Raw genomic sequence first — 23,977 nt, 5'->3', positions numbered from 1 at the left:
CATTGAGAGCGTGGAGTCTTAACCACTGGACCACCAGGGAAGTCCCTAGATTTAAATGTTCTTTTATTATTGTAGGATCTGATTCTTTAAGCTCAGAAAACAAAATTATTGGGTGTGTCTAGAGATATTCTCTTATAATCTCTTTTCCTAGATTTTAATTCTATTAGCAGTGTTGATTCTGCACTTGCAAATTCAAATTTCTTTTCTGTCCTCCCTCTCTTCCTTCTGCCAAAACGATGTTTTTTTCTTCGAAGATTTTTGACGCTCACTTTCCTGATCAGTTTCCTTCTGTTCAGAATTAGATCTAGAACAGTTTCCCCTAGAAATGTCTCTACTTTGTTATACTAGAGTCAGACTAGCAAAAGAGCACAGACTTTGAAGCCAAACTGCATGGAATCTGTTTCTTGCCCCACTACTTCTATTGCTATGTGACCTTGGGCAAATCACTTTCCTCTTTCTGCCCTAGTTTCCTCAACTGCAGAATGGGGGATAATGAGAGTACTGTAGGTAACTTCATAGAGTTGTTGAGGATCAAATCAGTTAATATATGTCAAGTGCAAACAACATTAACTGGAACCTAGTAAGTGCTGGAAATGTGTATATTGTTATCATTAGAGTTACTATTATCTCTGAGAAATGAAATTGTCATCTAGGTAGGAAAGAAGTTTTGCAGACACACTAATTTGGCCGTATAAGACTAATAGCAATTGAAATCCTCCATGCATTCTGCTTTACTTACGGCTCTTCAGAAATTTCATCTTACTAGATTACCAGTGTTGCATAAAACTGTCCTTTGTTGAGTATTAATGTTCACTGTAGGATTATACCCTAACATTTCCCTTAAGAAAGGCTTCCGTATGACTGGCTTTTTAAGTTAATTCACAAATCAAGTCTGATAGTTTGTCTTTTAATATAGCTCTTTAAATCTTTACTGAGATTTCTAATAACCCTGCCCATATAATAGGAATGAATCGAATGCTTCCAATGAGAGAACGTTCCAAAACAGAGGAAGACATTCTCCAGGCAGCACTTAAGTATAGCAGCAAGAAGACTGGAAGTAATCCTACATCTGCCTCGGATGATTCCAACGGGCTGGAGTGGGAGAATGATTTTGTTAGTGCCGAAATGGATGATAATGGCAATTCTGAGTATTCTGGATTTGTAAATCCTGTATTAGAACTGTCTGATTCTGGCCTAAAGCAATATGATGTGGATCAACAAAAACGGTAGGGAAAAATTGTGTGATCTTCTTTATCAGTTATGACCAAATGTTTAAAACCAACTAGAATGTATAAATGGTTGTGCTGAGCCTTTTTGTAAGAGGGGAAGTAAGAAACATGTTATAAATGCTTATTAGAAAGGAATAGGAATGATAGGTTATATCTGAATTGCTTCAGAATTAAGTGCAATTTCATCATCTGCCTTCTGCTTTTCAAAAACAATTTAATGGTTCTGTCATGTTATTAATTAAATTTCTTTAACTCTTTTCTTCATAGCAATCCTGTTTACTGTTTGTAGATCTTCAGCTTTTAAAATAGTTTTATTAATTTCACCTTGAATGCTTTCTTAACTCTGTTTCAGTAGCTAACTGCGAAAGTATTAAGGCATTTTGTGTTAATTCTCAGCAGATGTGAAGGGAGCATGAGGAGGGACTGCCAGATTCAGATTCAGAATAGTGTTCCCTTTTCCAGCATTATTCATTTCTATGACTTAACTTAAATTTTATTATGTGATAGTAAGCACAATTAATTTGAGTAGATGACCCGAAAGAAAGGCCGAAGTATCAGTTTCTTTCTACACTTGTTGCATATCCTACTATAATAATGTTGACTCAATCTAAACAAGGTATGTGATATGTTAAGATAATCTTTCAGAGTTTGGACACTTAAAGTGAGTAATCAAAAGATATTTAAGAAAATATATATACTTAGGTGGGTTTTTTTGTGTTTTGTTTATTTGGTTTTGTTTTTTTTGCGGTACATGGGCCTCTCACTGTTGTGGCCTCTCGCATTGTGGAGCACAGGCTCCAGTCATGCAGGCTCAGCGGCCATGGCTCACGGGCCCAGCCGCTCTGCGGCATGTGGGATCTTCCCGGACCGGGGCACGAACCCGCGTCGCCTGCATCAGCAAGCGGACTCTCAACCACTGCGCCACCAAGGAAGCCATATACTTAGGTTTTTCACTTCCTTTTCTGTGCCACTATAAATGAATGTTGACTTTAATTGATATAGTAAATTTCTGTCATTTTTTTAAATTCTGTATTTCCAATGAATGGTCTTGAAAGATTTTACACAGAACATATTCTCTGTGCATGATTTATTAAGAAGGAAAAACCTGAAAAAGGTAATACGGGTATTTCAAAGTAAATAAAATCCTTTCTGGCATGAAAGAATCCATTGATTTTATTAAGCTTTCCTTTGCCTTGTAATACAACATGCTTTAATGGGATGGAACTAAGTAAATCAATATATATAACTGAATTTTACGATATACAGTTAACTTTTCTTTTCTCTAAAGTTTACGTATCAATTTAAAAGGCCAAGGATATAAGACACTCCCTGATTGCTTGTCTTGATTTTGCTGAGGATTGAATATGACTTTAGTAAGCAAACTGTTTTTCAATTTTTCCTTAGTGTTTTTTTTTTCTTTTTCTTGCAACAATGACAGTGCATGTTCTCGAAAATATAGGAAGGTCCAGATATAAATAGTAATTTAAAGTTCTTGCTATACTTTAAAAATATCATGTGGCCCTTTCAATATTTGAACTGCTGGGCAATGACATCTATAGTTTTGTCACCTTTTTTTATCTCATAGAAATAAATATGACACTTTAAATATGTAAATATATTAGGTAATGCTGTTATTTATGTCTCAACATAATTTAAGTTGTAGCTATGTCATTGGAAATATTTTAAAGATAATCTATATTCACGTTGCCTGTGTTATGCTTTTTAAAGTTTGTATACATCAGATGTATATTTTTGGTTTGGCATAAGCTACTATTGTAATTTTCTTGGCATTTTGTTCATAAAGAATTTTTTGAAGGAATGGTAACTTCTCAAAGATTGTGAATAAACACATTTTTACATTTAAATAATTTGATTATTATAATAAATTATTTGATTATTACTAGTTTTACTCCATAAACATGCAACAGTTTTGACTCCTGGTTTGTAATTATTTTATTAAATCTGCTATGAAGACAAAAAGGAATGAATTGGTAAAGCAGGATGGAACTAAACTTGAAAATGTGTTTGAACTGCTAAGAAAAGGATATCAATTTTCTTGCTTTGTATGTTTATAAAAAACACTAGAAATAACATTTATTCAGCAAATATTGGAGAATCTACTGTATCTGGTAGGGTGTTAGGGAGAGTGAATTTTATTTGATGTAGAATAGGAAGCCACTGACTTTTTGTAAGCCAGAGTGTACAGTGATCAGATTTGCATTTTCGAAAAATTCCTCTAGCTGCTATGTAGAGAATGTGCTGTAGGAGGGCATAAGTGGATATATGTATAGTACCCCCAGTGGGACATGGTGTGGCTTGGATTGATAATTGCTATAGGAATGCAGAACAGATTACCTTTAGAGGTAGACCAACAAGATTTTTTTTCAGTTTTATTGAGATATAATTGACACAGAGCACTGTATAAATTTAAGGTATACAGCATAATGATTTGACTTACATACATTGTGAAATGATTATCACAATAAATTTAATAAACATCTATCATCTCATAGATACAAAATTAAACAGGAAAAAATTTGTTTTTCTTGTGATGAGAACTCTTGGGATTTACTCTCTTAACTTTCATATATAACATAACAGCAGTATTAATTATATTTATCATGTTGTACATTACATCCCTAGTACTTATTTATCTTATAACTGAAAGTTTGTACCTTTTGACTGCCTTCCTCCAAATTCCCTCTCCCCCTACCCTCCACCTCTGGTAACTACACATCTGATCTCTTTTTCTATTTGTTTGTTTGTCTGTTTTTGAAGTACAGTTGACCTACAACACTATGTTAGTTCATGTTACACAACATAGTGATTTGGTATTTCTATACATTTCAAAATGATCACCATGATAAATCTAGTTACCATCTGTCACCATACAAAGATATTATTACATAGTTATTGACTATATTCCCCGCACTGTACATTTCATACCCATTACTCATTTATTTTGCAACTGGAAGTTTTTACCACTTAATCTCTCTCACCTATTTCTTTCTTCCCCTTACCCACCTCCCCTTTGGGAACCACTTGTTCTCTGTCTTTAACTTTCTTTTTTGTTATGTTTGATCATTTGTTTTTTAGATTCCACATATAAGTGAAATCATACAGTATTTGTCTTTCTCTAACTTATTTCATTTAGCATTATACCTTGTAGGTCCACCCGTGTTGTCGCAAACGGCAAGATTTCATTTTTTTTTTATGGCTGAGTAATAGTCACACACACACACACACACCATGTCTTCTTTATCCACTTATCTATTGATGGGCACTTTGGGTGCTTTCATTATCTCTGCTATTGTAAGTAATGCTGCAATGAGTGTTGGGGTGTATATATCTTTTCTAATTAGTGTTTTTGTTTTCTTCAGATAAATATCCAGGAGTGGAACTGCTGAATCATATGGTAGTTCTATTTCTAATTTTTTTTTTTTTTTTTTTTTGCGGTACGTGGGGCTCTCACTGTTGTGGCCTCTCCCATTGCGGAGCACAGGCTCCGGACGCGCAGGCTCAGCAGCCATGGCTCACGGGCCCAGCCGCTCCGCGGCATGTGGGATCTTCCCGGACCGGGGCATGAACCCGTGTCCCCTGCATCGGCAGGTGGACTCTCAACCACTGCGCCACCAGGGAAGCCCTATTTCTAATTTTTTTGAGGAATCTCCATACTGTTTTCCATAGTGGCTGCACCAATTTACATTTCTACCAACAGTGCACAAGGGTTCCGTTTTCTATACATCTTTGCCAACACTTGTTATTTGCTGTCTTTTCGATAATAGCCATCCTGACAGATGTGAGGTGATACCTCATTGTGGTTTTGACTTGCATTTCCCTAATGATTAATGTTGAGCATCCTTTTATGGCCTGTTAGCCATCTGTATGTCTTCCTTGGAAAAAACGTCTTCAGATTCTCTGCCCATTAACTGTAGGGTAATGCATTCAGCATGGTGCCCTGGCGACCTTGCTCACTTTGCATATCTGCATAGCCAACACTCAAACATAGCCTGACCCAGGTCTTGACAGGAACCCCTACGATCCTTCCTGGAACATGGCAAGACAGGCAGTCTTAGAGGAGCCACCGCAAGGCCATTTATCATCTGCCTCCCTGGCTTGCAGAAGACTGCCGTGAGGCAGTTTCTCATCCCACTCCCTGGTTCCAGCAAGGCAAGGGATGTTCGCCTCACCCGCATTCAGGTACAGATGTAGGCTAACAAGACTGCTTGGTTGGAGTTTAGAGTTAGCTCCTCAGTAACAGAGCTACCCTCCACTGAAGGCATTTGTCATCTGGCCCCCTCGGTTCAGTGTTAGCTCCGGACATCCCTAGCGACCAGGGATGTGCGACACTGACTCCTCACTGGTCCTGCTTTTTCTGTTTGTGTAAGTAATAAACTGTCTAAATCTATTGGAGTTCATTGCCTTTCTGTTGGCCAAATCTATGGAAGTATGACAGCCAAACTAGCAGCTACAGCTACTCTTGATGATAACTTACTGGTTTCTGACTTAATAAATGTAGTGGGAGGAACAGGTTTGGGAAATTGGAGGAAATTAAGAGCTCTGTTTTGTAAAGTTAAATTTGAGGTATTTATTTAAAAAAAAACCTGAATGAAGATGTCTGCCAAGTAGGTGATGGGATATATGTCTACAGCTCAGAGAAGAATAGGTACAAGTTTAGGAGTCAGTAGTAGGTAAATAGTAATTTAAGTAGTTATTCCAGCTGAGATCCCCCTGAGGAAGCAGACAGGCAGAGAAGCCCAATTAAGTGTTGCCCTTCAGAAGTCGGGGGTAGAGAACAGGCCAAAAGAAGCAGATAGCGGAGGAATTCGAGGAACCAAAGAATGTGGTGTCACCATAGCCAGAAAGAGAGGAGTCAGTGATATCAAATGCTGCTTGGGCACTGAGAGAAAGGGCAGGTGCATCAGCTGGGCTTGGGAACATGAATATTGCATGTTCCATTTTTTCAAATGAAGGGATGGAAACTGAGAAGTATCTTGTAAGGGGTGAAGAATAAAGAATGGCCAGTGTAGACAGTTATTTGAAAAGTTGCGGTCAGAGCAGAGAAATGGGGTAACTGGAAGGTATATGGAGTTGTGTGAGGGTTTTAAGATGCTAGAACTTTTAAAATGGTATAACCAGGAATTATGCCTGCTTTTATTTTTCTTTCCAGTAATTGGAGCGTTGTGCGACTTGTGGGGATCTTAGTTCCCAGACCAGGGATTGAACCTGTGCCGAAGCGCGGAGTCCTAACCACGGGACCGCCAGGGAATTCCCATGTCACACCTTATTTTGACTGTCTAACCCCACAAGTTTCCTGTTTTAAAATATTACTACCTTGATTTGGGTTTTTGAGAAATGATTCCACTAACAGTATTAAGAAAGCCGTTGTGTTCCCCTGCATCTCACGATGATCTCTTCTATGAAGATGCTAGTAAGCAATGCCAAACTGGCTCATCTCTAGTCCCTCAGTGGCCTTCCACCAGCAACAAAATGTTGAAACCAGCATCAGTGCTAAAACCACTGCTTTCCTATTTTTTTCACCAGTGTCCCTGCCCTAAATGCATCGCTTAGAGAGATACCTGGCCAAATAAATATTTTCATGTAGGTTTAGTAGAATGATGAGTGATTGGACTTGGGTACAACTCATACCAACTAGAAGCCCAGTAAATTCCAATCACAATTTTCCAAGTGCTCATCCTCCGTCATCACCTGAAATGGAAGATCTAATTGTTTCAATCAGGCTCCAGAAAGTAAAATAGTAACCTTACCTGTTATTTTAACAGATGATAACAATTACTGTAAGGAATTAAACAAGTGTTAGAGAACTGGAAATGTTAAAAGGGCCATGAGATAACATGGAATCAGCTACTAAATATATACACACAAAATGTGAACAACAGTTATCTCCTGGTAGTAAAGATTATAGCTAATTTTTCCACAAGGTGTATTAAAATTAATACTACACTCATGTTAGAGCCTAAAAGTAATGCTTCTTCAAGTCAGTCAATGCAGTAGATAGTAGAGACAGAATCTTCTAGAATATGGTTATATAATCACATAGCATATGAGATTCCACTATTGGAAAGCACCCCCTTGTCATAAAGTTGCAGGTTCAAGAAGAGACTGCCTATGACTGTAACACTGGCACCAATTAATACACCCCTTAAACAGCCCAAGAAAAATCAGTTTCCTGGGACAAGTGAGTCCTTAAGAGGTGAACAGCGAGTCTCACAACTTAGCTGCAGTACCTAGTATCAAACACCAACATTTTTGTTTGCCCTCACCCACACCCCACTGTGGCCATTTTTTGAGAAAACTCTTTTCTTATCCACATGGTCACTGACTGGAGCAGCCATTATTTAACGTGACATGTGGCAAGTTGGTTGGTAGATGGGTGGGCACCTGACCCAAGCTGACCCTTCTCTTGGACTGGAATTGGGAGATAAGGGTCTCTTTGGGTGGGTGATCGGTAACATATAGAACTTGGGAGCTACTGGTGGCCATGGGCCTCCATGCGGGGTGAGGAACAAATAATGGAGCCAATATGCATTGAGGGGCACAGCTGGATGTGTCTGAATCCCCAGCCACAGCCTCTGCCTGCGGCCTACTGCAGTCCTCCCTTAAGAGCAGTCTAAAAACAGTTCCTCCCTTTCTTCAGAGTTTCAAAGAAAATGGTTAGAGAATTAAACTTTGGCTTTATTATGTACATGGATGCTGTTAAAAGTTTGAATTCATGGAATTTAAAACTCTGTAGTACATAAAAAACTATTTAAAATTTGGTAATAAAAATGAAAAATTGGGAATCCCTGGCAGTCCAGTGGTTAGGAGTCGGCACTTCCACTGCCAGAGGCCGGGGTTCAATCCCTGGTCGGGAACTAAGATCCCACAAGCCATGTGGTGCAGCCAAAAAAAAGGAAAAAGAAAAAGACTTCGAAACTTAACACAGTGGTTTGTTAAAATGTTTAAAATATTGGTTTTAGATACTGAATACAGATAAGGAAAGCGGTATTCTTGGGAATAAACAGTATAAGTCTATAGAGAAAAAAAACAGAAAATTAAGGTATTATTGCTCAAATAAGTCTTCCCATATTAAAACCACAATGACTCACTAAAAAACATGATGCTCTGTTCCAATGCTCTGGTACAAGTACCAACAGCCTACAACACCCATAATAACTTGTTTGTAGCCCTGACCTTGAAAACAAATGACTACTGTGAAATAATATGACCAAACCAAAACTTACAAACCAAAATGAAACGATATAAAACATAGGACCAAAATCAGGCATAAGAAGAAAGTAACATAACCATATTTTGAGAACACTATTCCTTCATCACAAAGGATACTATTTGTACATTAATGCTCACAGATATACACGTACAGTAATTCTTCACACATCCAGCAATGCAACAGGTGACTAAATCAATGACTAACACAAGTTACAGACTTCAAATGATAATACCAGATCTCAAATTTGACAAAGTAATAGATGACAGTAATATACTACACTAAGAAACTCTTAATAAGTGGAATGTCTGTAAAGTGTCTACAGAGTTCTTCATCCTTCATGATTCCCTTAGCCCTGTGCGTTTACCATTCATTTTCACCCATTTCTATAGGAGAATTGTTTTGGGTGGAACAGGATGAATAACTGCCACACTCAGGTATGCGCTTCTGTGGCAGCCAGTTGTTTTCTTGCAAGAGTGGTCTTGTCGACAAAGAAAATTCAATCTCAAAAAATTCTAATGACTCTCCATCTTCCTTCTCCATCAGGAACTGATAGTCCCCAAACCTAACCAGGCATTTGTGTGGCAGGTCCATTTTATTTAGGTAGCCCAGCTCCTTGTTGTCCACAATCAGATTGGTCTTCTTACTCATATTTTTAATTTCAAAAGAGAGAACTGAGCTATCAAACTTTTTAAATAGCTGCAAAGAAAACTGAACTCGGGAAACCTGTTTGTCCTGAAAGGTATAATGACAGGTGTTGGAATTTCGGCCAAATTTCACCACTTCGCTGGAGGGGAGTTTTTCTCGGTTAAAAAACCTTATTGATTGGAATATTCCATTTTGCTGGTGGCCAGGATGGTAAACAGTCATCTGGAGACAAGTTACTGTCTCTTCTGTGTCGGCATCTTCGAAACTGGACATGATGTACACCAGAATCTGACCCGCCTGCAACAATCAAGTCAGCACGTTAGTTCACTCCCATACATCAGGCATTGAGATCTTTGATTCTAATATTTTGATGAAAATCTTCTTATTTATTTAGACTTTAAGAAAACAATACATAGGCAGGATACTTTCAGTTAATGAGTAGATATGTGAAATCTTATACCAAACCCCATACGAACTGGTGCATTACTTTTTCCTCTCTATTTTTCATTTCTAGTTTGACAGTAATAATCTGGACGATAACAAGGAATGACTATTGATAAAGTAATTTGGGGGGAGCATAAAGAAACTTCTGTTCCTTTTTCATTTAAATAGAGTGACTTGGTCCCAGACCAAACATGACAGCTGTACTTTAAACAGAAAATCAGGAATAAAGAAATGAAGATATACACATGAAGAAAACCTACAGTTTATTAACTGAATTAAAACTTAATGTATTATGAATTTTGTATTGTTTTGGGTGGAACAAGATGAGTAACTACCACACTCAGGTATGGGCTTCTGTGACTTTTGAGGTATTATGTATTATCCTGATTAAAGACATGTAAAAGTTATATACAAATAACTGCAACATTTGTCCTTTATATCCTGACTTAGATTTCTAGGAGGTAAAGGGTTAAAAATAGTAAATGCTTTAAAAGTTTACTTTATCCTATAATTTTTTAATTTAGACATTACACACTTTTTATTTAAAAAAAATATCTCCATGAGCTAGTTCTAAATATCATAGTCTATACTTGTACTGGAATTATTCATTTTTGTCAATGGTTCCTAATGACTGGAAAAACTGTCATTAGCCACAAGCAGCTCAATCTAACTGCTGTTAACCCATCCCTCTAGAGTGCACGGCCCCGTGGTGCCCTCCACCTCCAACTCACTATATGTACCTTTAATAATCAGGAGTAGTTTAAACAGTAAGACAGAAGAATTAATTATTAAAATCTATGAGAGATTATTTTGACCCAAAACTGCCATTTTAAAGCCAATTTATTTTAAAAGAATTACACGCACATGATTTAAAAATTCAAACACTTAAAAAGGATTTTTTTAAGTATCTTCCCTCCACCCTAATCCGTTTTTTATTCTTCTAGAGTCAACCACTATAAATGTTGCTTTTATCCTTACAGAAGTCGTCTTTACAGCTCAAGCAAAACTGTGTGCACTCAAAGACACATAACACATTTCTACACAGAGAGAAAAAAATTTCTTACACAAATAGGAACATATTGTATTTAGTTCTAGACCTTGTATTTTTCAATTAGTAACACAAATGGGTGATTTTTTCCATATCTATACATATAAATATACCTCAATCTTAAACAGCTGTATAGAATTCCTTTAATCTAGTGTGGTAGTAAATTATACCAGTAGGTAGAGTGATGCTGAGTGCTGCCTGCATTCCTTAAATACTATACAGTATTTACAGTGGGGTTTGGGGAGCAATAGCCTTAAGCGAAGTTGATTTGTAGTTTTATTGGTTTTTGTTTGCCATCTATATTAGATACTGGTATCAAAATTATGCTGGTTAAAAAGAAAAAAACAATGTTTTCCTTTTCTTTCCATGCTTGCTACTGTTTACTTTTAAAATACAATCTTCTGTTTTTCAAAGTTGTGTTGCAAAAAATCAAACTCAGTTTATTCAATTACTTAACAAATAACTAAGCAAAATTTCTTTTTTATTGATTTAGAAACGTATTTTTAGTTTTAAATTTACTTTCATAATAGGTTCTTTTGGGACATTATTTTACCATATTGCCTTACCCAAGCAACAAATGTCCAGCTATAAGCAGAAAAAGAGAAAGGAATGCTCAGAATCTTGGAGCAAGGGTGATAAAAATTACTATGAAACCAAAGGCAGCAAGAATTAACACACAGTGGGTAGAACTGGTTAATCACCATGATTTGAAAATACTTTAATTACAATAATAAAGTCGTTATTCAAGAAACAGCTTAGAATAAATATAATAAATCATGAGATGATGCAATTAATGGTTGACAGGAAAACAATTAGCTGATAAGTAAAGAGCCTAAAAAGAAAGAGCAAGGGCTTCCCTGGTGGCGCAGTGGTTGAGAGTCCGCCTGCCGATGCTGGGGACACGGGTTTGTGCCCCGGTCCGGGAGGATCCCACATGCCGCGGAGCGGCTGGTCCCGTGAGCCATGGCCGCTGAGCCTGCGCGACCGGAGCCTGTGCCCCGCAACGGGAGAGGCCACAGCAGTGAGAGGCCCGCGTACAGCAAAAAAAAAAAAAAAGAAAGAGCAAGAATCTGTCATGATTTCCACCTTGTCTAGGATACACTGCCATCACTCTAATTCATTCTTGGACTTTGGACAATAACAGTTCCAAAAGGAGACCTGGATTTTAAAACATGGTATATTCTGGATACAGTCTTTTGGTAACACCCAAATTTGTGTTTTTTATGTAACCTAGTAGCTTAGAATTAATTCAGTCTTTTGAGAAAATCCACCATCAAGAAAATTTTGCCCCGTACAGGCTCTTATGCCTAGTACCCAGGGGAGATATATTAAAGGAAAAATTTGGCATTCTGGCTTATAAATCAGTGGCTATAAGTGTCTTGGGGTGACTCAATTCTAAGCTTTTGATGAACTTCTGGGTTCACAATTGTAACCTGTGTTACTATCAAGTATTTGCTGCCCCTCACTACCAGGCCTATCTCTACTGGCTCTGCCCCTTTAGAAAGATGATACTTCCCACTCCAGTGACAACCATATCAATGAAATGTGAATGGAAGTAACATGAAGCTTATTTCCAAGCGCAGGTTTTAAAAACCACTGTGTAGATAGACCTGCCTCTTCTCTTTCCGTGTGCCACCTCGGTGCTCCACAAAAGTAGCAGCTCAGCGTGGGCTCCCAGAGGGAAGGGCCAAAGACAGAGCCATAGAGACTCATAATATAAGCAAAAATTAACCCTTCTTGTAAGGTGTTACTGAGCCATAAGGTACCCTGACACATGCACTCACCTATCTTATGAATGTATGAAATGATCACAAAGGCTGCTACTTACTGTATGCCTTTCATGCACCAGGCACAGGGCTAGCCCTTTATACGTACTGTCTTACTTAATTTTCAAAATAACGCTATGAATCACCGCTTCACAGATGAGGGAGCTAAGTCTCAGAGGGTTTATCTAAGTAACCCAGGCCACAAAGACAGTGTCAAAGGCAGGATTCACACAACAGAAATGCACCCTCTCTCTTGCCCACTACAAACATTACTCCCAAATACCAGTTACTTCACAAACTATAGCAGCTAACCAGTAGAGAAGAGGGCCACGGAGGTGTCTGTCAGAACTAGCAGGACACCAACCTAGAATCTAGTGTTGGGGAGGCAAACACAGTTACTGGCTCCTCATAAGAGGAAGAGGCTGTGAAGCACCAGGTTACTTCGATTATCAGTTAACCTTAAGCCTGCGTGTATGGACGTTGGCAGGTCGCTAATAATTATGGCGGGTTGTTAGGGAGCTCCAAAATTTAGGAAACCATGGTATCTGACCTCAAGGAACTCAGAAACTAACATTCATTAGTTTGCAGAGCTGCAAGTTCCCTCTACAAAGTGACCTGAATCTCTGACATTTCAGAGTGGTCAGTAGAAAAACAGAAAAGACAGAAACTAACAAAAAAACCCTAAAATAATAAAATCGTTGGATTTTTTATTTAAAAAGTCACTAGCGTGCAGGTGCTCAAAAGCAGCTTTTTCAAATCTGTTTGGCCTAAGTTATCAAAGAAACATAGTAACAATGAGCTTATATAGTGGTATCAGTGGTTACCTCTGGAGAGGGAAACTGGGATTGACGGTGGAAAGACTTGTCACTGCACACTCTGTACTTTCGGAATATTATACCATGTGCATCTAATATCTATTCAAACATATAACAAATATTTTCTTTACAAAGTCACAAACCATCTGATTTTTATGGAACTAAATGGAGTTGGAGATTGTCATCAAAGTGGGTTTAAACCATGATCTCTGACATCAAAAAGCTGTAAAACTCTGTAATGATGTCTGACATAAAGTAATATTTGTGTTAACAAATGAACTACAATAACTTTACTGGCACTGAGCTAATAGGAAGGGAAGAGAAACTTGGAAGCACAGCAGAAGACAACTATCCTGACCCCCCTCACCAGGTCATCACCCTGTAGTGTGGCTTTGAAGACATCCGTGAACGCTATTGTTCAGCAGAATCAATACTTAAGCAACAGGTCTTGCTAAAGGAGTCGTGAAAACCAAAATCAACAGGACGAAAACCTTAGTAAAGCTCAGTTTTTTCCAGAGACGATGTCTTCTTTCTCCCACTGTGCCTGATTGGCCTGTAGCCAGCCAACATTGCAGAGTCCTGTTCTCCGTGGCTGCGGACTTCCGCTGCGAGGCTCAGGCTGTATTCTCGCTCTAGAAAATTTGGGAAATTCCTCCTTTCAATCTGAAAGCAGGAGAAAGTCCCAGGAAACAACGGATTACGTTATTTTCCTAACCAAATAGGCTGAAGCAAGGCAGGTCTACATGCAACCGCTCGGCGAGCTACACTTCATAAATGGAATTCCTTTTTGTTTACTGACTAGAGGGGGAAAAAAACTTTGCAAAGCACAGGAAAGTACAGGAAAACCCATCTCCAATATTTCCTTTCAGTGCTCCCTCGCTTCATTTATAAATATTCCTATAGTTTGGGATCACGCCGTAAATAATCGCTCGAGCGTCTGCCCGCAGCCGAGTCCGCAGGAGGTGCAGATGACTCTACGCAACGCCCCGGAAGACTCCTCGACAAAGCTTCCCTCTCCGGGCGATAAACAGAAAAGACTCGGTCCCCACTTTACACCCCAGACCTCCCCTAGACAGGTACCTTGGGGTCCCAGAGTCCGTGAACTTCCCTTTGCTTTCCGGGCTAGGCACGAGGTTAAAGGACGCGACCTGGAGGAGGTCCTGGATCGAGGGGTGGTCTCCGCCCGCCGGCCGCGCCGCAGCCACTGCGGTCTGGGGTGCGAGGAGGGGGAGCAGGTGTGAGCCGAAGCGGAGGGACAGGGCCGAGCGGGGAGAGAGGGACGCAGACGCAACCCAGCTGGGGCCGCGGGGGACTGCGGCTTTCAGACGCGGCGGCGCGCACGGCGACTCCTTCCATCGGCCGGCCGAGTGCGCCCCCTCCGCTGAGCCCTTAACACCGAAAGCGCGGAGATTCCCAGACTCCACCCCGGCCTTGCCAGCCCCACCCCGCCCCCTGCCTTCTCCGTGTCCGACGCTGCCCTGTCAGACCAGAAAGCCCAGCCTCCAGGTCGGGTGGGATGCGAGGTAAGCCGGCGAGGACCCCACCTCCCAAACGAGGGCCCTTCCGAAGAGGGTGTGGCTCTCGAGCCGGATTTTGAAAAGGGGACTGAATCACTTCAACATTAAGGGCGACTTCCCCCCACACACTGCGAGTGTTGGCCTGGGACCAGCGTGGGGAGAGGCGAGGAGTTGAATTAACCATAAAGCAAGACAGGTACGGGGCGCACGTTATTCTTATGCAATCCTCACAGTCGGGAGAGTAGGTCCACTTTACAAATGAGTCAACTGAGGCCCAGAGAGTGATTAAGTTTCTGAGCGAGGAAGAGGCAGAACTTGCTCCAGAACTCCTGATCAGCCTCCTGGTACCCATGGTGCCCTCACCTTACGCCCGAGCATCCAGGCGCTCCCTGTCTCCCCATCTACCTGAAGGCAGTCCTCACTCAACACCCAGGGTCTCGGGTTCCAAAAGTAAGGGCTAGTACCTGATGCAACAGGAAACAACCTCCCAGGAGTCCTTTATAGCTTAGAGTAAATAAGATGATACTATTTTCCTGCCTCAGGGAGACGATCTGGGATGAACTAAAGGTGGAGAGAGCAAAAAGACAATAGGTGTCTAGAGGGAGACAGGAGACTGTATGAAGAGAAAAAGGGCTGAGAACAGCAGTGGGGGGACAAAGCTTCTGGTGACCGAGGTCATACTGGCTTACTTACTTCAAGGCTTGGGAAACCGCCCACCAACTCTGGTAAATGTCTGATGGAAGCCGCTCATTTGTCTAGGTTCCATCCTTGACCTCAGGAGAGGGCTTGTTTATGGGTCCGTTTCACTGGTAATAAAATAAGTGATGCTTGCTGCGTCACCACTTGATAAAGAGGTTCTGAGGAGGGGTTAAGTATTGAACTCTCAAAGTTACATGTAATCAAGAACCATAAGCATGAGGAAGGACCGGTGCATCTATAAGTGAGGCAGATTCCTGTAAGGCTGCAATTGTGTTCGTTAATCATCAACACTATTTCTCCCCTGAAAGACAGTCACAGTATCTTCTTCCAGTCAAAGAACATTAGAGCAGGTGGAAGATAAGACATGCAATTTGACTACACCAATAAGCTCACACAATGAAATAGTATTACCGGAATTGGAGTTTCTGATCTCTAACCTTTAAAATTAAATGAGATGTGAAAATGCTTTATAAACTGCAAAGGACTATTTAAATAGGTGTTATCAATAACACTAATCGAGAAGACACAACAACTGTTAAAATTCATGATGCTGAACATTATTCCATTTTTCTCTTTCCTTTAAGATGACTTATTTGATTTACTAAATGACCCAAAATGAAATTTGAATAAGCCTTCAATTCCAGATCAGTATCTAATCTCAGTAATGGTTTTCACCCTCTGACAACTGGTTAAAAACAATGGGCCTTGAACCGAAAATGGCTTGTGCAAGTTGAGAAACAGCCAAGAGTGCACGTATGAAAAGTTTCTGTTCCTTAAAGGTTTGAAGGGACAGTTGGTGGTGGCTACCTGCTCCTGGTTTCAAACTATGCTATAAAGCTTTATAATCAAAACAGTATAGTACTGGCACAAAAACAGACGCAGATCAATGGAACAGAATAGAGTCCAGAAATAAACCCATGCACCTATGGTCAATTAATCTAGACAAAGGAGGCAAGAATATGCAACGGGGGAAAGACAGTTTCTTCAATAAATTGTGTTGGGAAAACTGGATAGCTACATGCAAAAGAATAGAACTAGACCACTTTCTTACACCATAGACAAAAATAAACTCAGGATGGATTAAAGACTTAAATGTAAGACCTGAAACCTAAAAGAAAACATAGGCAGTGTACTCTTTGACATTGGTCTTAGCAATATTTTGGGGGTGTCTGTCTCCTCAGGCAAGGGCAACAATAGCAAAAATAAACAAATGAAGGTACATCAAGCTAAAAAGCTTTCACTCAGTGAAGGAAACCATCACAAAACAAAAAGGCAACATACTCAATGGGAGAAACTATTTGCAAATGATATATCTGATAAGGAGTTTGTATTCAAAATATACAAAGAACTCATACAACTAACATCAAAAAAACTAACATTAAAGAAAGGGTAGAAGACCTGAGTAGACATTCTTCCAAAGAAGACAATACAGATGGCCAACAGGCACATGAAAAGATGCTCAGCATCACTAATCATCAGGGAAATGCAAATCAAAACTACAATGAGATATCACCTCACATCTGTCAGGATGGCTATTATCAAAAAGACAACAAATAAATATTGGCAAGAATTTGGAGAAAAGGAAACCCTCCTGCACTGTTGGTAGGAATGTAAATTGGTGCAGCCACTATGGAAAACAGTATGGAGAGTCCACAAAAAATTAAAAATAAAACTACCATATGATTCAACAATTCCATTATTCTGGGGTATTGATCCAAAGGAAACAAAAACACGAATTTGAAATTGTATATGCACCCCAATGTTCACTGCAGCATTATTACAATAACCAAGATATAGAAACAACCTAAGTGTCCACCGATAGATGAATGGATAAAGAAGATATGGTAAATATATACAATGTTATATTAGCCATAAAAAGAATGAAATCTTGCCATTTATGACAACATGAATAGACTTAGAGGGCATTATGCTACGTGGAATAAGTCAGACAGAGAAAGATCAATGCTGTATGATTTCATTTATATGTGGAATCTAAAAAGAAGTGAACAAATAAAACAAAACAGAAACAGACTCATAGATACAGAAACCATACAGGTAGTTGTCAGGGGGGAGGGGTATGGGAAGGTGGACAAAATAGGGAAAGGGGATAAAGAGGTACAAACTTGCAGTTATAAAATAAAGAAGTCACAGAAATGTAACATCCAAGATAGGGAATACCGTCAACAATATTGTAATAACTTTGGTGAGAAATGGTAACTGGACTTATCATGGTGATCATTTCATAAAATATAACAATATCGAATCACTATGTTGTACACCTGAAACTCATATACTAAGTCAACTGTACTTCAATTTTAAAAGATTTTAAATCACTAATATGTAAATTAGGCAAAGTACTCTGTAATAATTGCTTCATTTTGTTACTGTTTGTGTAAAACCACTAGAAACATTTTTAATAGAAGAGATTATTTTACAGTTCTACTACAGATTTTACTTTTTTTACTGTTATTCAAGATCAAAGTTTAAATACAGTAACAATAGCATTTACAGAGAAGCATGAACATCGTCCTTTGATGATGAAAATGTCTTTGCTGTTAAAGGAACACAATAGGACTTTATGTGATGAAAGTACTAGATATTACAGGAAGAGGTTTATAAAATATCCTCATCTCAGCCTGTGATTTCTCTGAAAGCAAGAGAATTACTAAAAGCCCGTGTGAAAATACTTCAGCCAAAGTAACATCAGTCTGAAGAAATGTAAGGATTCCAGCATGTGCTACCATCACGCATGTGCTGATGAGAACATACCTACTGAAAAGCACTTTTTAGGGCTCTTATTTGCAGATTTCCGTTTCGGAAAGGAGCAAAACAATTTTTGTTTTGGTTTCGATACGGTTGTGTCATTTTGACAAACCCGTTCTTTGATTTTGAAGTTTCATGAACTTTCTCTTGCACTCAGAACTGCTCATGAGTTTTCAACATCTTTTAAATTACACGGAATGTGGATAGACTCCTTTCCTGTGAGTTTAATGAAGGAAGGCTTTGGATGGCTTTAAAGCTTGGTTAACTTCACTTGACACAGCCAAATGCTGTGAGTGTTGCTGGGTATATATGGAGTAAGCTAAATGCTTTCTGGAGGGTTTAAGTATTCCTAGGCTGCTAATTAGAGAGATTAAAAGGAACCCTTCAGAGAAATGGCACCTCAAAGGTCAGACCAGAATTGTTTATCAAAGCAAAACAGAAGAAACACTAGGCATCTATATTGTTGATGCCGAAAAAAAAGAGGGATTTACTATCTAAATTAGTGATGAATCATTTAATCTGGAAATAACATAAAAATGCCTACAATCCAATAAATTTCTATCTAGCTTTGAACAATTTGAAATTTCCAAATTGTATTAATGTTAAACCATAAAGTAAAATTTTGTCTCAGCTCTCATATTCAATTGATGATGTCCCCTTCAGTAACTGTTTCCCCTTCTATCACTACCACTCACTTCCATGATATGGGTTGCAACATAATTTCTAATTCAGTTACTTCCATGTTTGGAATTACAAAAATATTTGTCCATGGAAACAATCTAAAAAACTGCTTTTAGATACTTTCACTAGCCCATAACTAAGCTGATATACCTGAAAGCCTACTGTATTTCACTTAAAAATCAAAAATAGAAGCTAATTTGTGGTAATACAATTGCACACTATAGAAAAAAATTAGAAAGTGTTGCTTTTTTGCGTCGCCTGCTGGCAACTGGGTTATATGATACTCGCCTTGTGCTCAGTGCACTCTAAGCACCTTGGATACAGACTCATCTAACTCTCCCAGGCCCAGCTAAAATGTTCAGATTCAGAGTGACTCAGTTCAGGAGTGTCCCATCTCAGGGCTGATGCTCTCTGCAAACCTGTGAAAACATTCAGAATCAACTGAGATAACTCACTTAGCTCTTTTCCCATTATCTGCTAAATGGGAGACAGGAGTGGGCCCAAAGTATTGAGAATGAAGAAAAACTAGCCTAGACTTCACTTTCTCCCTATTTGGGGGTCAAGCATCTGCAGTTAAAACAACTTAGATCTATGTGCAAAGATCTGATGGATGCATCACTAAAGCAAAAAACCAAAGTGCAGAACAAAAATGCTATATTTGTGGGGGGGGGGCGGGGAAATGTCTGTTAATGCATGAACTATCTACAAAGAGATCCAAGAAATGGAACTGTATACCGGTTAGTCTGAGAAAAAGAATTTGGGAGACAGAGGGCAGAATGTGGAGGTGGGAGAGATTTTTCATTGTGTACTTTTTCAAACTGTTTGGATTTTGGTCTCATTTGCAAGCAATATGGTTCCATGCACACACAAAAAAGCTTTTTTAAGAAGAACCAAATGAAAGAAATCTCCTGAGAGAAAGGTCTCAGTGCTTTGATGCCTCAACATTTTTCACATGAGGAGAACTGCAATAAAATTCAGTCTCTCAAGAGAGTGAGCAGATGGTGAGGAGAAAATTGGAGCCCCCAGAGGCAGGACACCTGGAGGGTGGAGGGAGAGAAGGAGTCATGCTGTCTCAGGCCATTTGTCTGGCCCCTCCTTGGGCAGTTATGGGGAAGTTGTGTGGTAGGCAGAATTCTAAGACAGCCCCCAAGATTCCCACCCCATGGTATACACAGTTTGTAAAATCTCCTCACCTTGAGTGTGGGCAGAATCCATGAATATGATAGGATATCTTCCTGTGACCAGGTTTCTAATCAGTTGTCTTTGAATCCAAAGGGAGATTATCCGGTTGGGCCGGACCTAAACATGTGAAGCCTTAAAAGGGCTCAGCCCTTCAGGAAGTCAGAGACACATGCCCCTGCTGACCTGGACGCAAACATCCATGTCAGGAACTGTCTACGGAGACCACACGGCAAGAAACTGTGGTTGACATCTAGGAGCTGAGAGTGTTCCCCAGCCAACAGCTACCAAGAAAATTGGCAACCTTGGTCCTATATATGGAATTCTGCCAACAACCTGAATGGGCCTTGAAAGAGTCCCCCCAGGCCTCACACGAGAACTGCAGTGTTCTCAGCTGTAATGTGCCCAGATTTCTGACTGACGAGACCTTGAAATAATAAATGGGTGCTGTTTTTTTTTTTGTTTTCATATATCAAAGGACCTTTATTACTTTTCCTCTAAATTCTTAAATACTTATAAAATGTCCATGCTCTAGTTATATCATTTTATAGACATTTAAAATGCATCTTCATTTATAGATATTTTACATTTAGTTCATAGAACAGATCATTTAATGGGTGCTGTTTTAAGCTGCTAAATTTGTGGTAATTTTTAGACAACAATAAAACACTAATAAGGTTTTTTGATTAGAGGAGCCCAGTGGATAATGAGAGTCTCCAGTGGATCCTGATCCTGGAATCCCCAGTCACTTATTATGAGAGCTATGTAAGCAGGAAAAGAAGGGCCAGTTTTGGGGGGAGGGATGCATTATTTCTACCTGTCACATATCCTCCAAACCAAGTAACTTAATTTTGCCTTGTTAAATCTAAACTTTGTCATATAGTACTCCTTATTAGTGTAATTTTTAGTAAGAAAGAAAATAAAAACCCAAAACCTCCTCCTCTTTAATATTATATTTAAATATTTACATATCATTTGTTAGTGCTTTTCCATTAATTTTCTTTTGGGGGGGTTGCACTGGGTGTTAGTTGTGGCAGGCGGGCTCCTTAGTTGCAGCATGCAAACTCTTAGTTACGGGATGCATGTGGGACCTAGTTCCCTGAACCAGGGATCGAACCCACGCCCCCTGCATTGAGAGCACAGAGTCTTATCCACTGCGCCACCAGGGAAGTCCCAGTGCTTTTCCATTAATTTTTAAAATCTAATGAATTACTAGCATCCTAACAAATAACAACTTTATACTACTAATGAGGGATTAGACCATATACATTATTTAATTTATAATACAATAATTTCATTTTCTCATAAAATAAAACAGAAAGTCTTTCCCCAGAAAAATGCCATACCTGGAATAAGTTCTCTTTTTATCCTCCATCTCTGGTTCTTTCTTTATGCTTATCATCATTGTGCTGACAACTAATTGAAGAAAGTTCCAGAATGACATTCTGGCCATTATGCCCATAGAAGTCTCACTATTCCCTGCTGTTTGTGGCCTTCATGTTTATTATGTAGTTAGTTATATAATAAAAGGGTTAAGTTGGTCTTGAGATCATATTGCTCCATCACTGAAGACCTTTGCAAAGAATGTAACCCCCTCCAAAAATAGGCTCCACCTGGATATTTTATTTAATGTAGGCTTAGATTGAAAGATTCTCTTTCTACTCTATTTATCTTACAACGATTTTTAAAATATTTCATCTCCTTTCTACCACTACTCCACTGAATTTGTTCTTATTAAAACTATCCTTGACCTACTTGCCAAGCCAATGGACACTTTTCTATCCTCATCCTTCTCACTTCTCTGCATCATTTGGTACTGTTGACCACTCCCACTTTATTGAGATATGACACAACCACTCTCACCTACCTGGCTGTTAGGAAGGGCTGGCTTCATGAGGGTGTGACCTGAACGGTGGCACAGGGCCCCATACTCAGGGCCTCATGCTTGGCTCTGCTGTCGTCATCTTGAAATTCTTAATAATTTTTGGACAAGAGGTCCCACAGATTATACAGCCAATCCTGTTTTTAGAGCATAATTTTTTTTGCTTTCTCTGCTGTGATCTACACATTCTTTCCCCATCTCGCTTGTGGCCCCTCTCTTCTGGCATGAATACTGATATTACCACACTTGCTTCTTGTGACTTTTCACATCCTCCCTCGGTAATCTCTAACTACAGTTATTGTTTTTGGACAGCCTCTAAGTCGTTTACCCATACTTCTATGTCTCTCACACAGGCCTGTGAACCTAACTCCTAAATATTTCTTTCTACTTTTTTTAAAAATTTATTTATTTTATTTGTTTATTTTTGGCAGTGTTGGGTCTTCATTACTGTGCACGGGCTTTCTCTAGTTGTGGCGAGCGGGGGCTACTCTTCCTTGCAGTGCACAGGCTTCTCTTTGTGGTGGCTTCTCTTGTTGCAGAGCACAGGCTCTAGGCACGTGGGCTTCAGTAGTTGTGGCACGCAGGTTTCAGTAGTTGTGTCTCGCAGGCTCTAGAGCACAGGCTCAGTAGTTGTGGCGCACGGGCTTAGTTGCTCCGCGGCATGTGGGATCTTCCTGGACCAGGGCTCAAACCTGTGTCCCCTGTATTGGCAGGCAGATTCTTAACCATTGCACCACCAGGGAAGCCGGTATTTCTTTCTGCTTTTTATTTCTACTGTTATTCTTATTAATTAAGCCCAGTCATCACTGCGGTATAGACCAGTGCAGTAGTCTTCTAACTCAATTTCCTAACTCCAGTCTTGCCTTCTAATCCATCCACTACCATGATTTTCTCCTGGAATAAACCTTGTCCCATAATCCAACCTTCCTACTACAATGAGCATTCTTTCTAAAATAGTTATATGATTTTACCATATTCCTTAAAATTTTCTATGATTCCCCAGTGCTTTCAAGATAAAAGTTCAAACTCCTTAGAATTAAACACAAAGCTCTCATATTATGAGCTAACTCCTATCTTTCCAGGTAATTTCTAGCCATATATCCACCAACCTATCTGTCGCTGTGATTGCATTAAGGGTATTTCTTACGTGATCAGTCTGAATCCATGGCACCAATGTAACACTAGGCACAATATAAATGCTCTAAACATGTTATTTGAACAAACGAATGATATCAGCTTGTTTTAGCGATTTATAGTCAAGATTAGAAAATAGTCAAACCTAGAAAATAAAAATGAATATGATGGTGCAACCAGTTTTTCTAAGTGATTCATAATATACTTCTTTTATGAGTGTACATCTCACAATAATTGAGGCTTGCATTATTAGTTTTCCATCTCAAAGAATTTTTATCTTTGAAATCTTTCTAAAGCTCAACATTGTGATCATAAATGAGACATTCTATCTTTGTGTTTCCATGGCTCTGGGAATTCTACCAGAAATCGCTATTGGAGACAGATTCAACTGTTGTCCAGATAGTAGGCAAGATAAATGCCTCATTGCATCCCTCAAATAAGGATGATAAAAGTATCAGCACCCTTTTCTCTCTTTCCATTCCCAAGTATCCAATGCCCTCTTTTAGGCTCTAGAATACTGAATTTCTAACATTTTTGCTCATTTACTCTCAAACAGAATTTTACAAAAACAACCCTCTCACACATTTTTAAGTTGATATCCATCTTTTATCATCACTTTAAATAGTTGCAAAGGATCTAAGTCAGATGTTTAATAACTCTTTTAGATGTACCCAATGGAAATTATATATGCTAGTAATTTGCTGACCCCATCATCCATTTAAAAACACAGGTACAAGTTCTTGTACATGTACAAGTTTAACAACTGGAAAGTTTATATTATTCATCTCCTTTAACTTTTATTTCCTTTCCACTTTCTCCATAGAATTTTCTCCTAATATTAGTAGTTTATATGCTTGAAAGTTATTTTAATCATATTTCTTGGGAATTCCCTGGCGGTCCAGTGGTTAGGACTCCGCACTTTCACTGCTGAGGGCCTGGGTGGG

The 23,977-nt window shown here is 39.2% G+C and overlaps 2 protein-coding genes across 5 annotated transcripts in view; one reads left to right on the top strand and one right to left on the bottom strand.

Annotated features, from left to right (window-relative positions):
* Window positions 1-8,155, top strand: part of AP1AR (adaptor related protein complex 1 associated regulatory protein) — a 31,907-nt gene extending 23,752 nt beyond the window's left edge. For both annotated transcript variants that reach the window (XM_022596417.3, XM_022596416.3), the window contains one exon: window positions 965-8,155. In XM_022596417.3, the coding sequence (XP_022452125.1) occupies window positions 965-1,230 (266 nt within the window). In that variant the 3' untranslated portion in view covers window positions 1,231-8,155. The remainder of the gene's footprint in view (window positions 1-964) is intronic.
* Window positions 4,290-14,613, bottom strand: TIFA (TRAF interacting protein with forkhead associated domain). 3 transcript variants are annotated; one of them, XM_022596424.3, is made up of 3 exons: window positions 14,259-14,613; window positions 13,670-13,841; window positions 4,290-9,402 (listed from the first exon to the last, which is right to left on the bottom strand). In XM_022596424.3, the coding sequence occupies exon 3, from the start codon at window positions 9,376-9,378 to the stop codon at window positions 8,821-8,823; it is 558 nt and encodes a 185-aa protein (XP_022452132.1). In that variant the 5' UTR covers window positions 9,379-9,402; window positions 13,670-13,841; window positions 14,259-14,613; the 3' UTR covers window positions 4,290-8,820. The 3 variants fall into 3 exon arrangements, with proteins under 3 accessions (XP_022452132.1, XP_022452133.1, XP_022452131.1); XM_022596425.3 differs by having other exon boundaries at window positions 13,670-13,810; XM_022596423.3 differs by lacking the exon at window positions 13,670-13,841 and having other exon boundaries at window positions 14,259-14,607.
* Between the last annotated feature and the right edge of the window lie 9,364 nt (window positions 14,614-23,977).

This window comes from Delphinapterus leucas, chromosome 5 (genome assembly GCF_059928025.1).
Source record: "Delphinapterus leucas isolate spDelLeu-1000000601 "Yukka" chromosome 5, BTC_Dleu_Yukka2, whole genome shotgun sequence".
In the NCBI taxonomy this organism is placed as follows: Eukaryota; Metazoa; Chordata; class Mammalia; order Artiodactyla; family Monodontidae; genus Delphinapterus; species Delphinapterus leucas.
The sequence above is the reverse complement of the archived record's forward strand: the minus strand, read 5'-3'. Positions and strand labels throughout refer to the sequence as shown.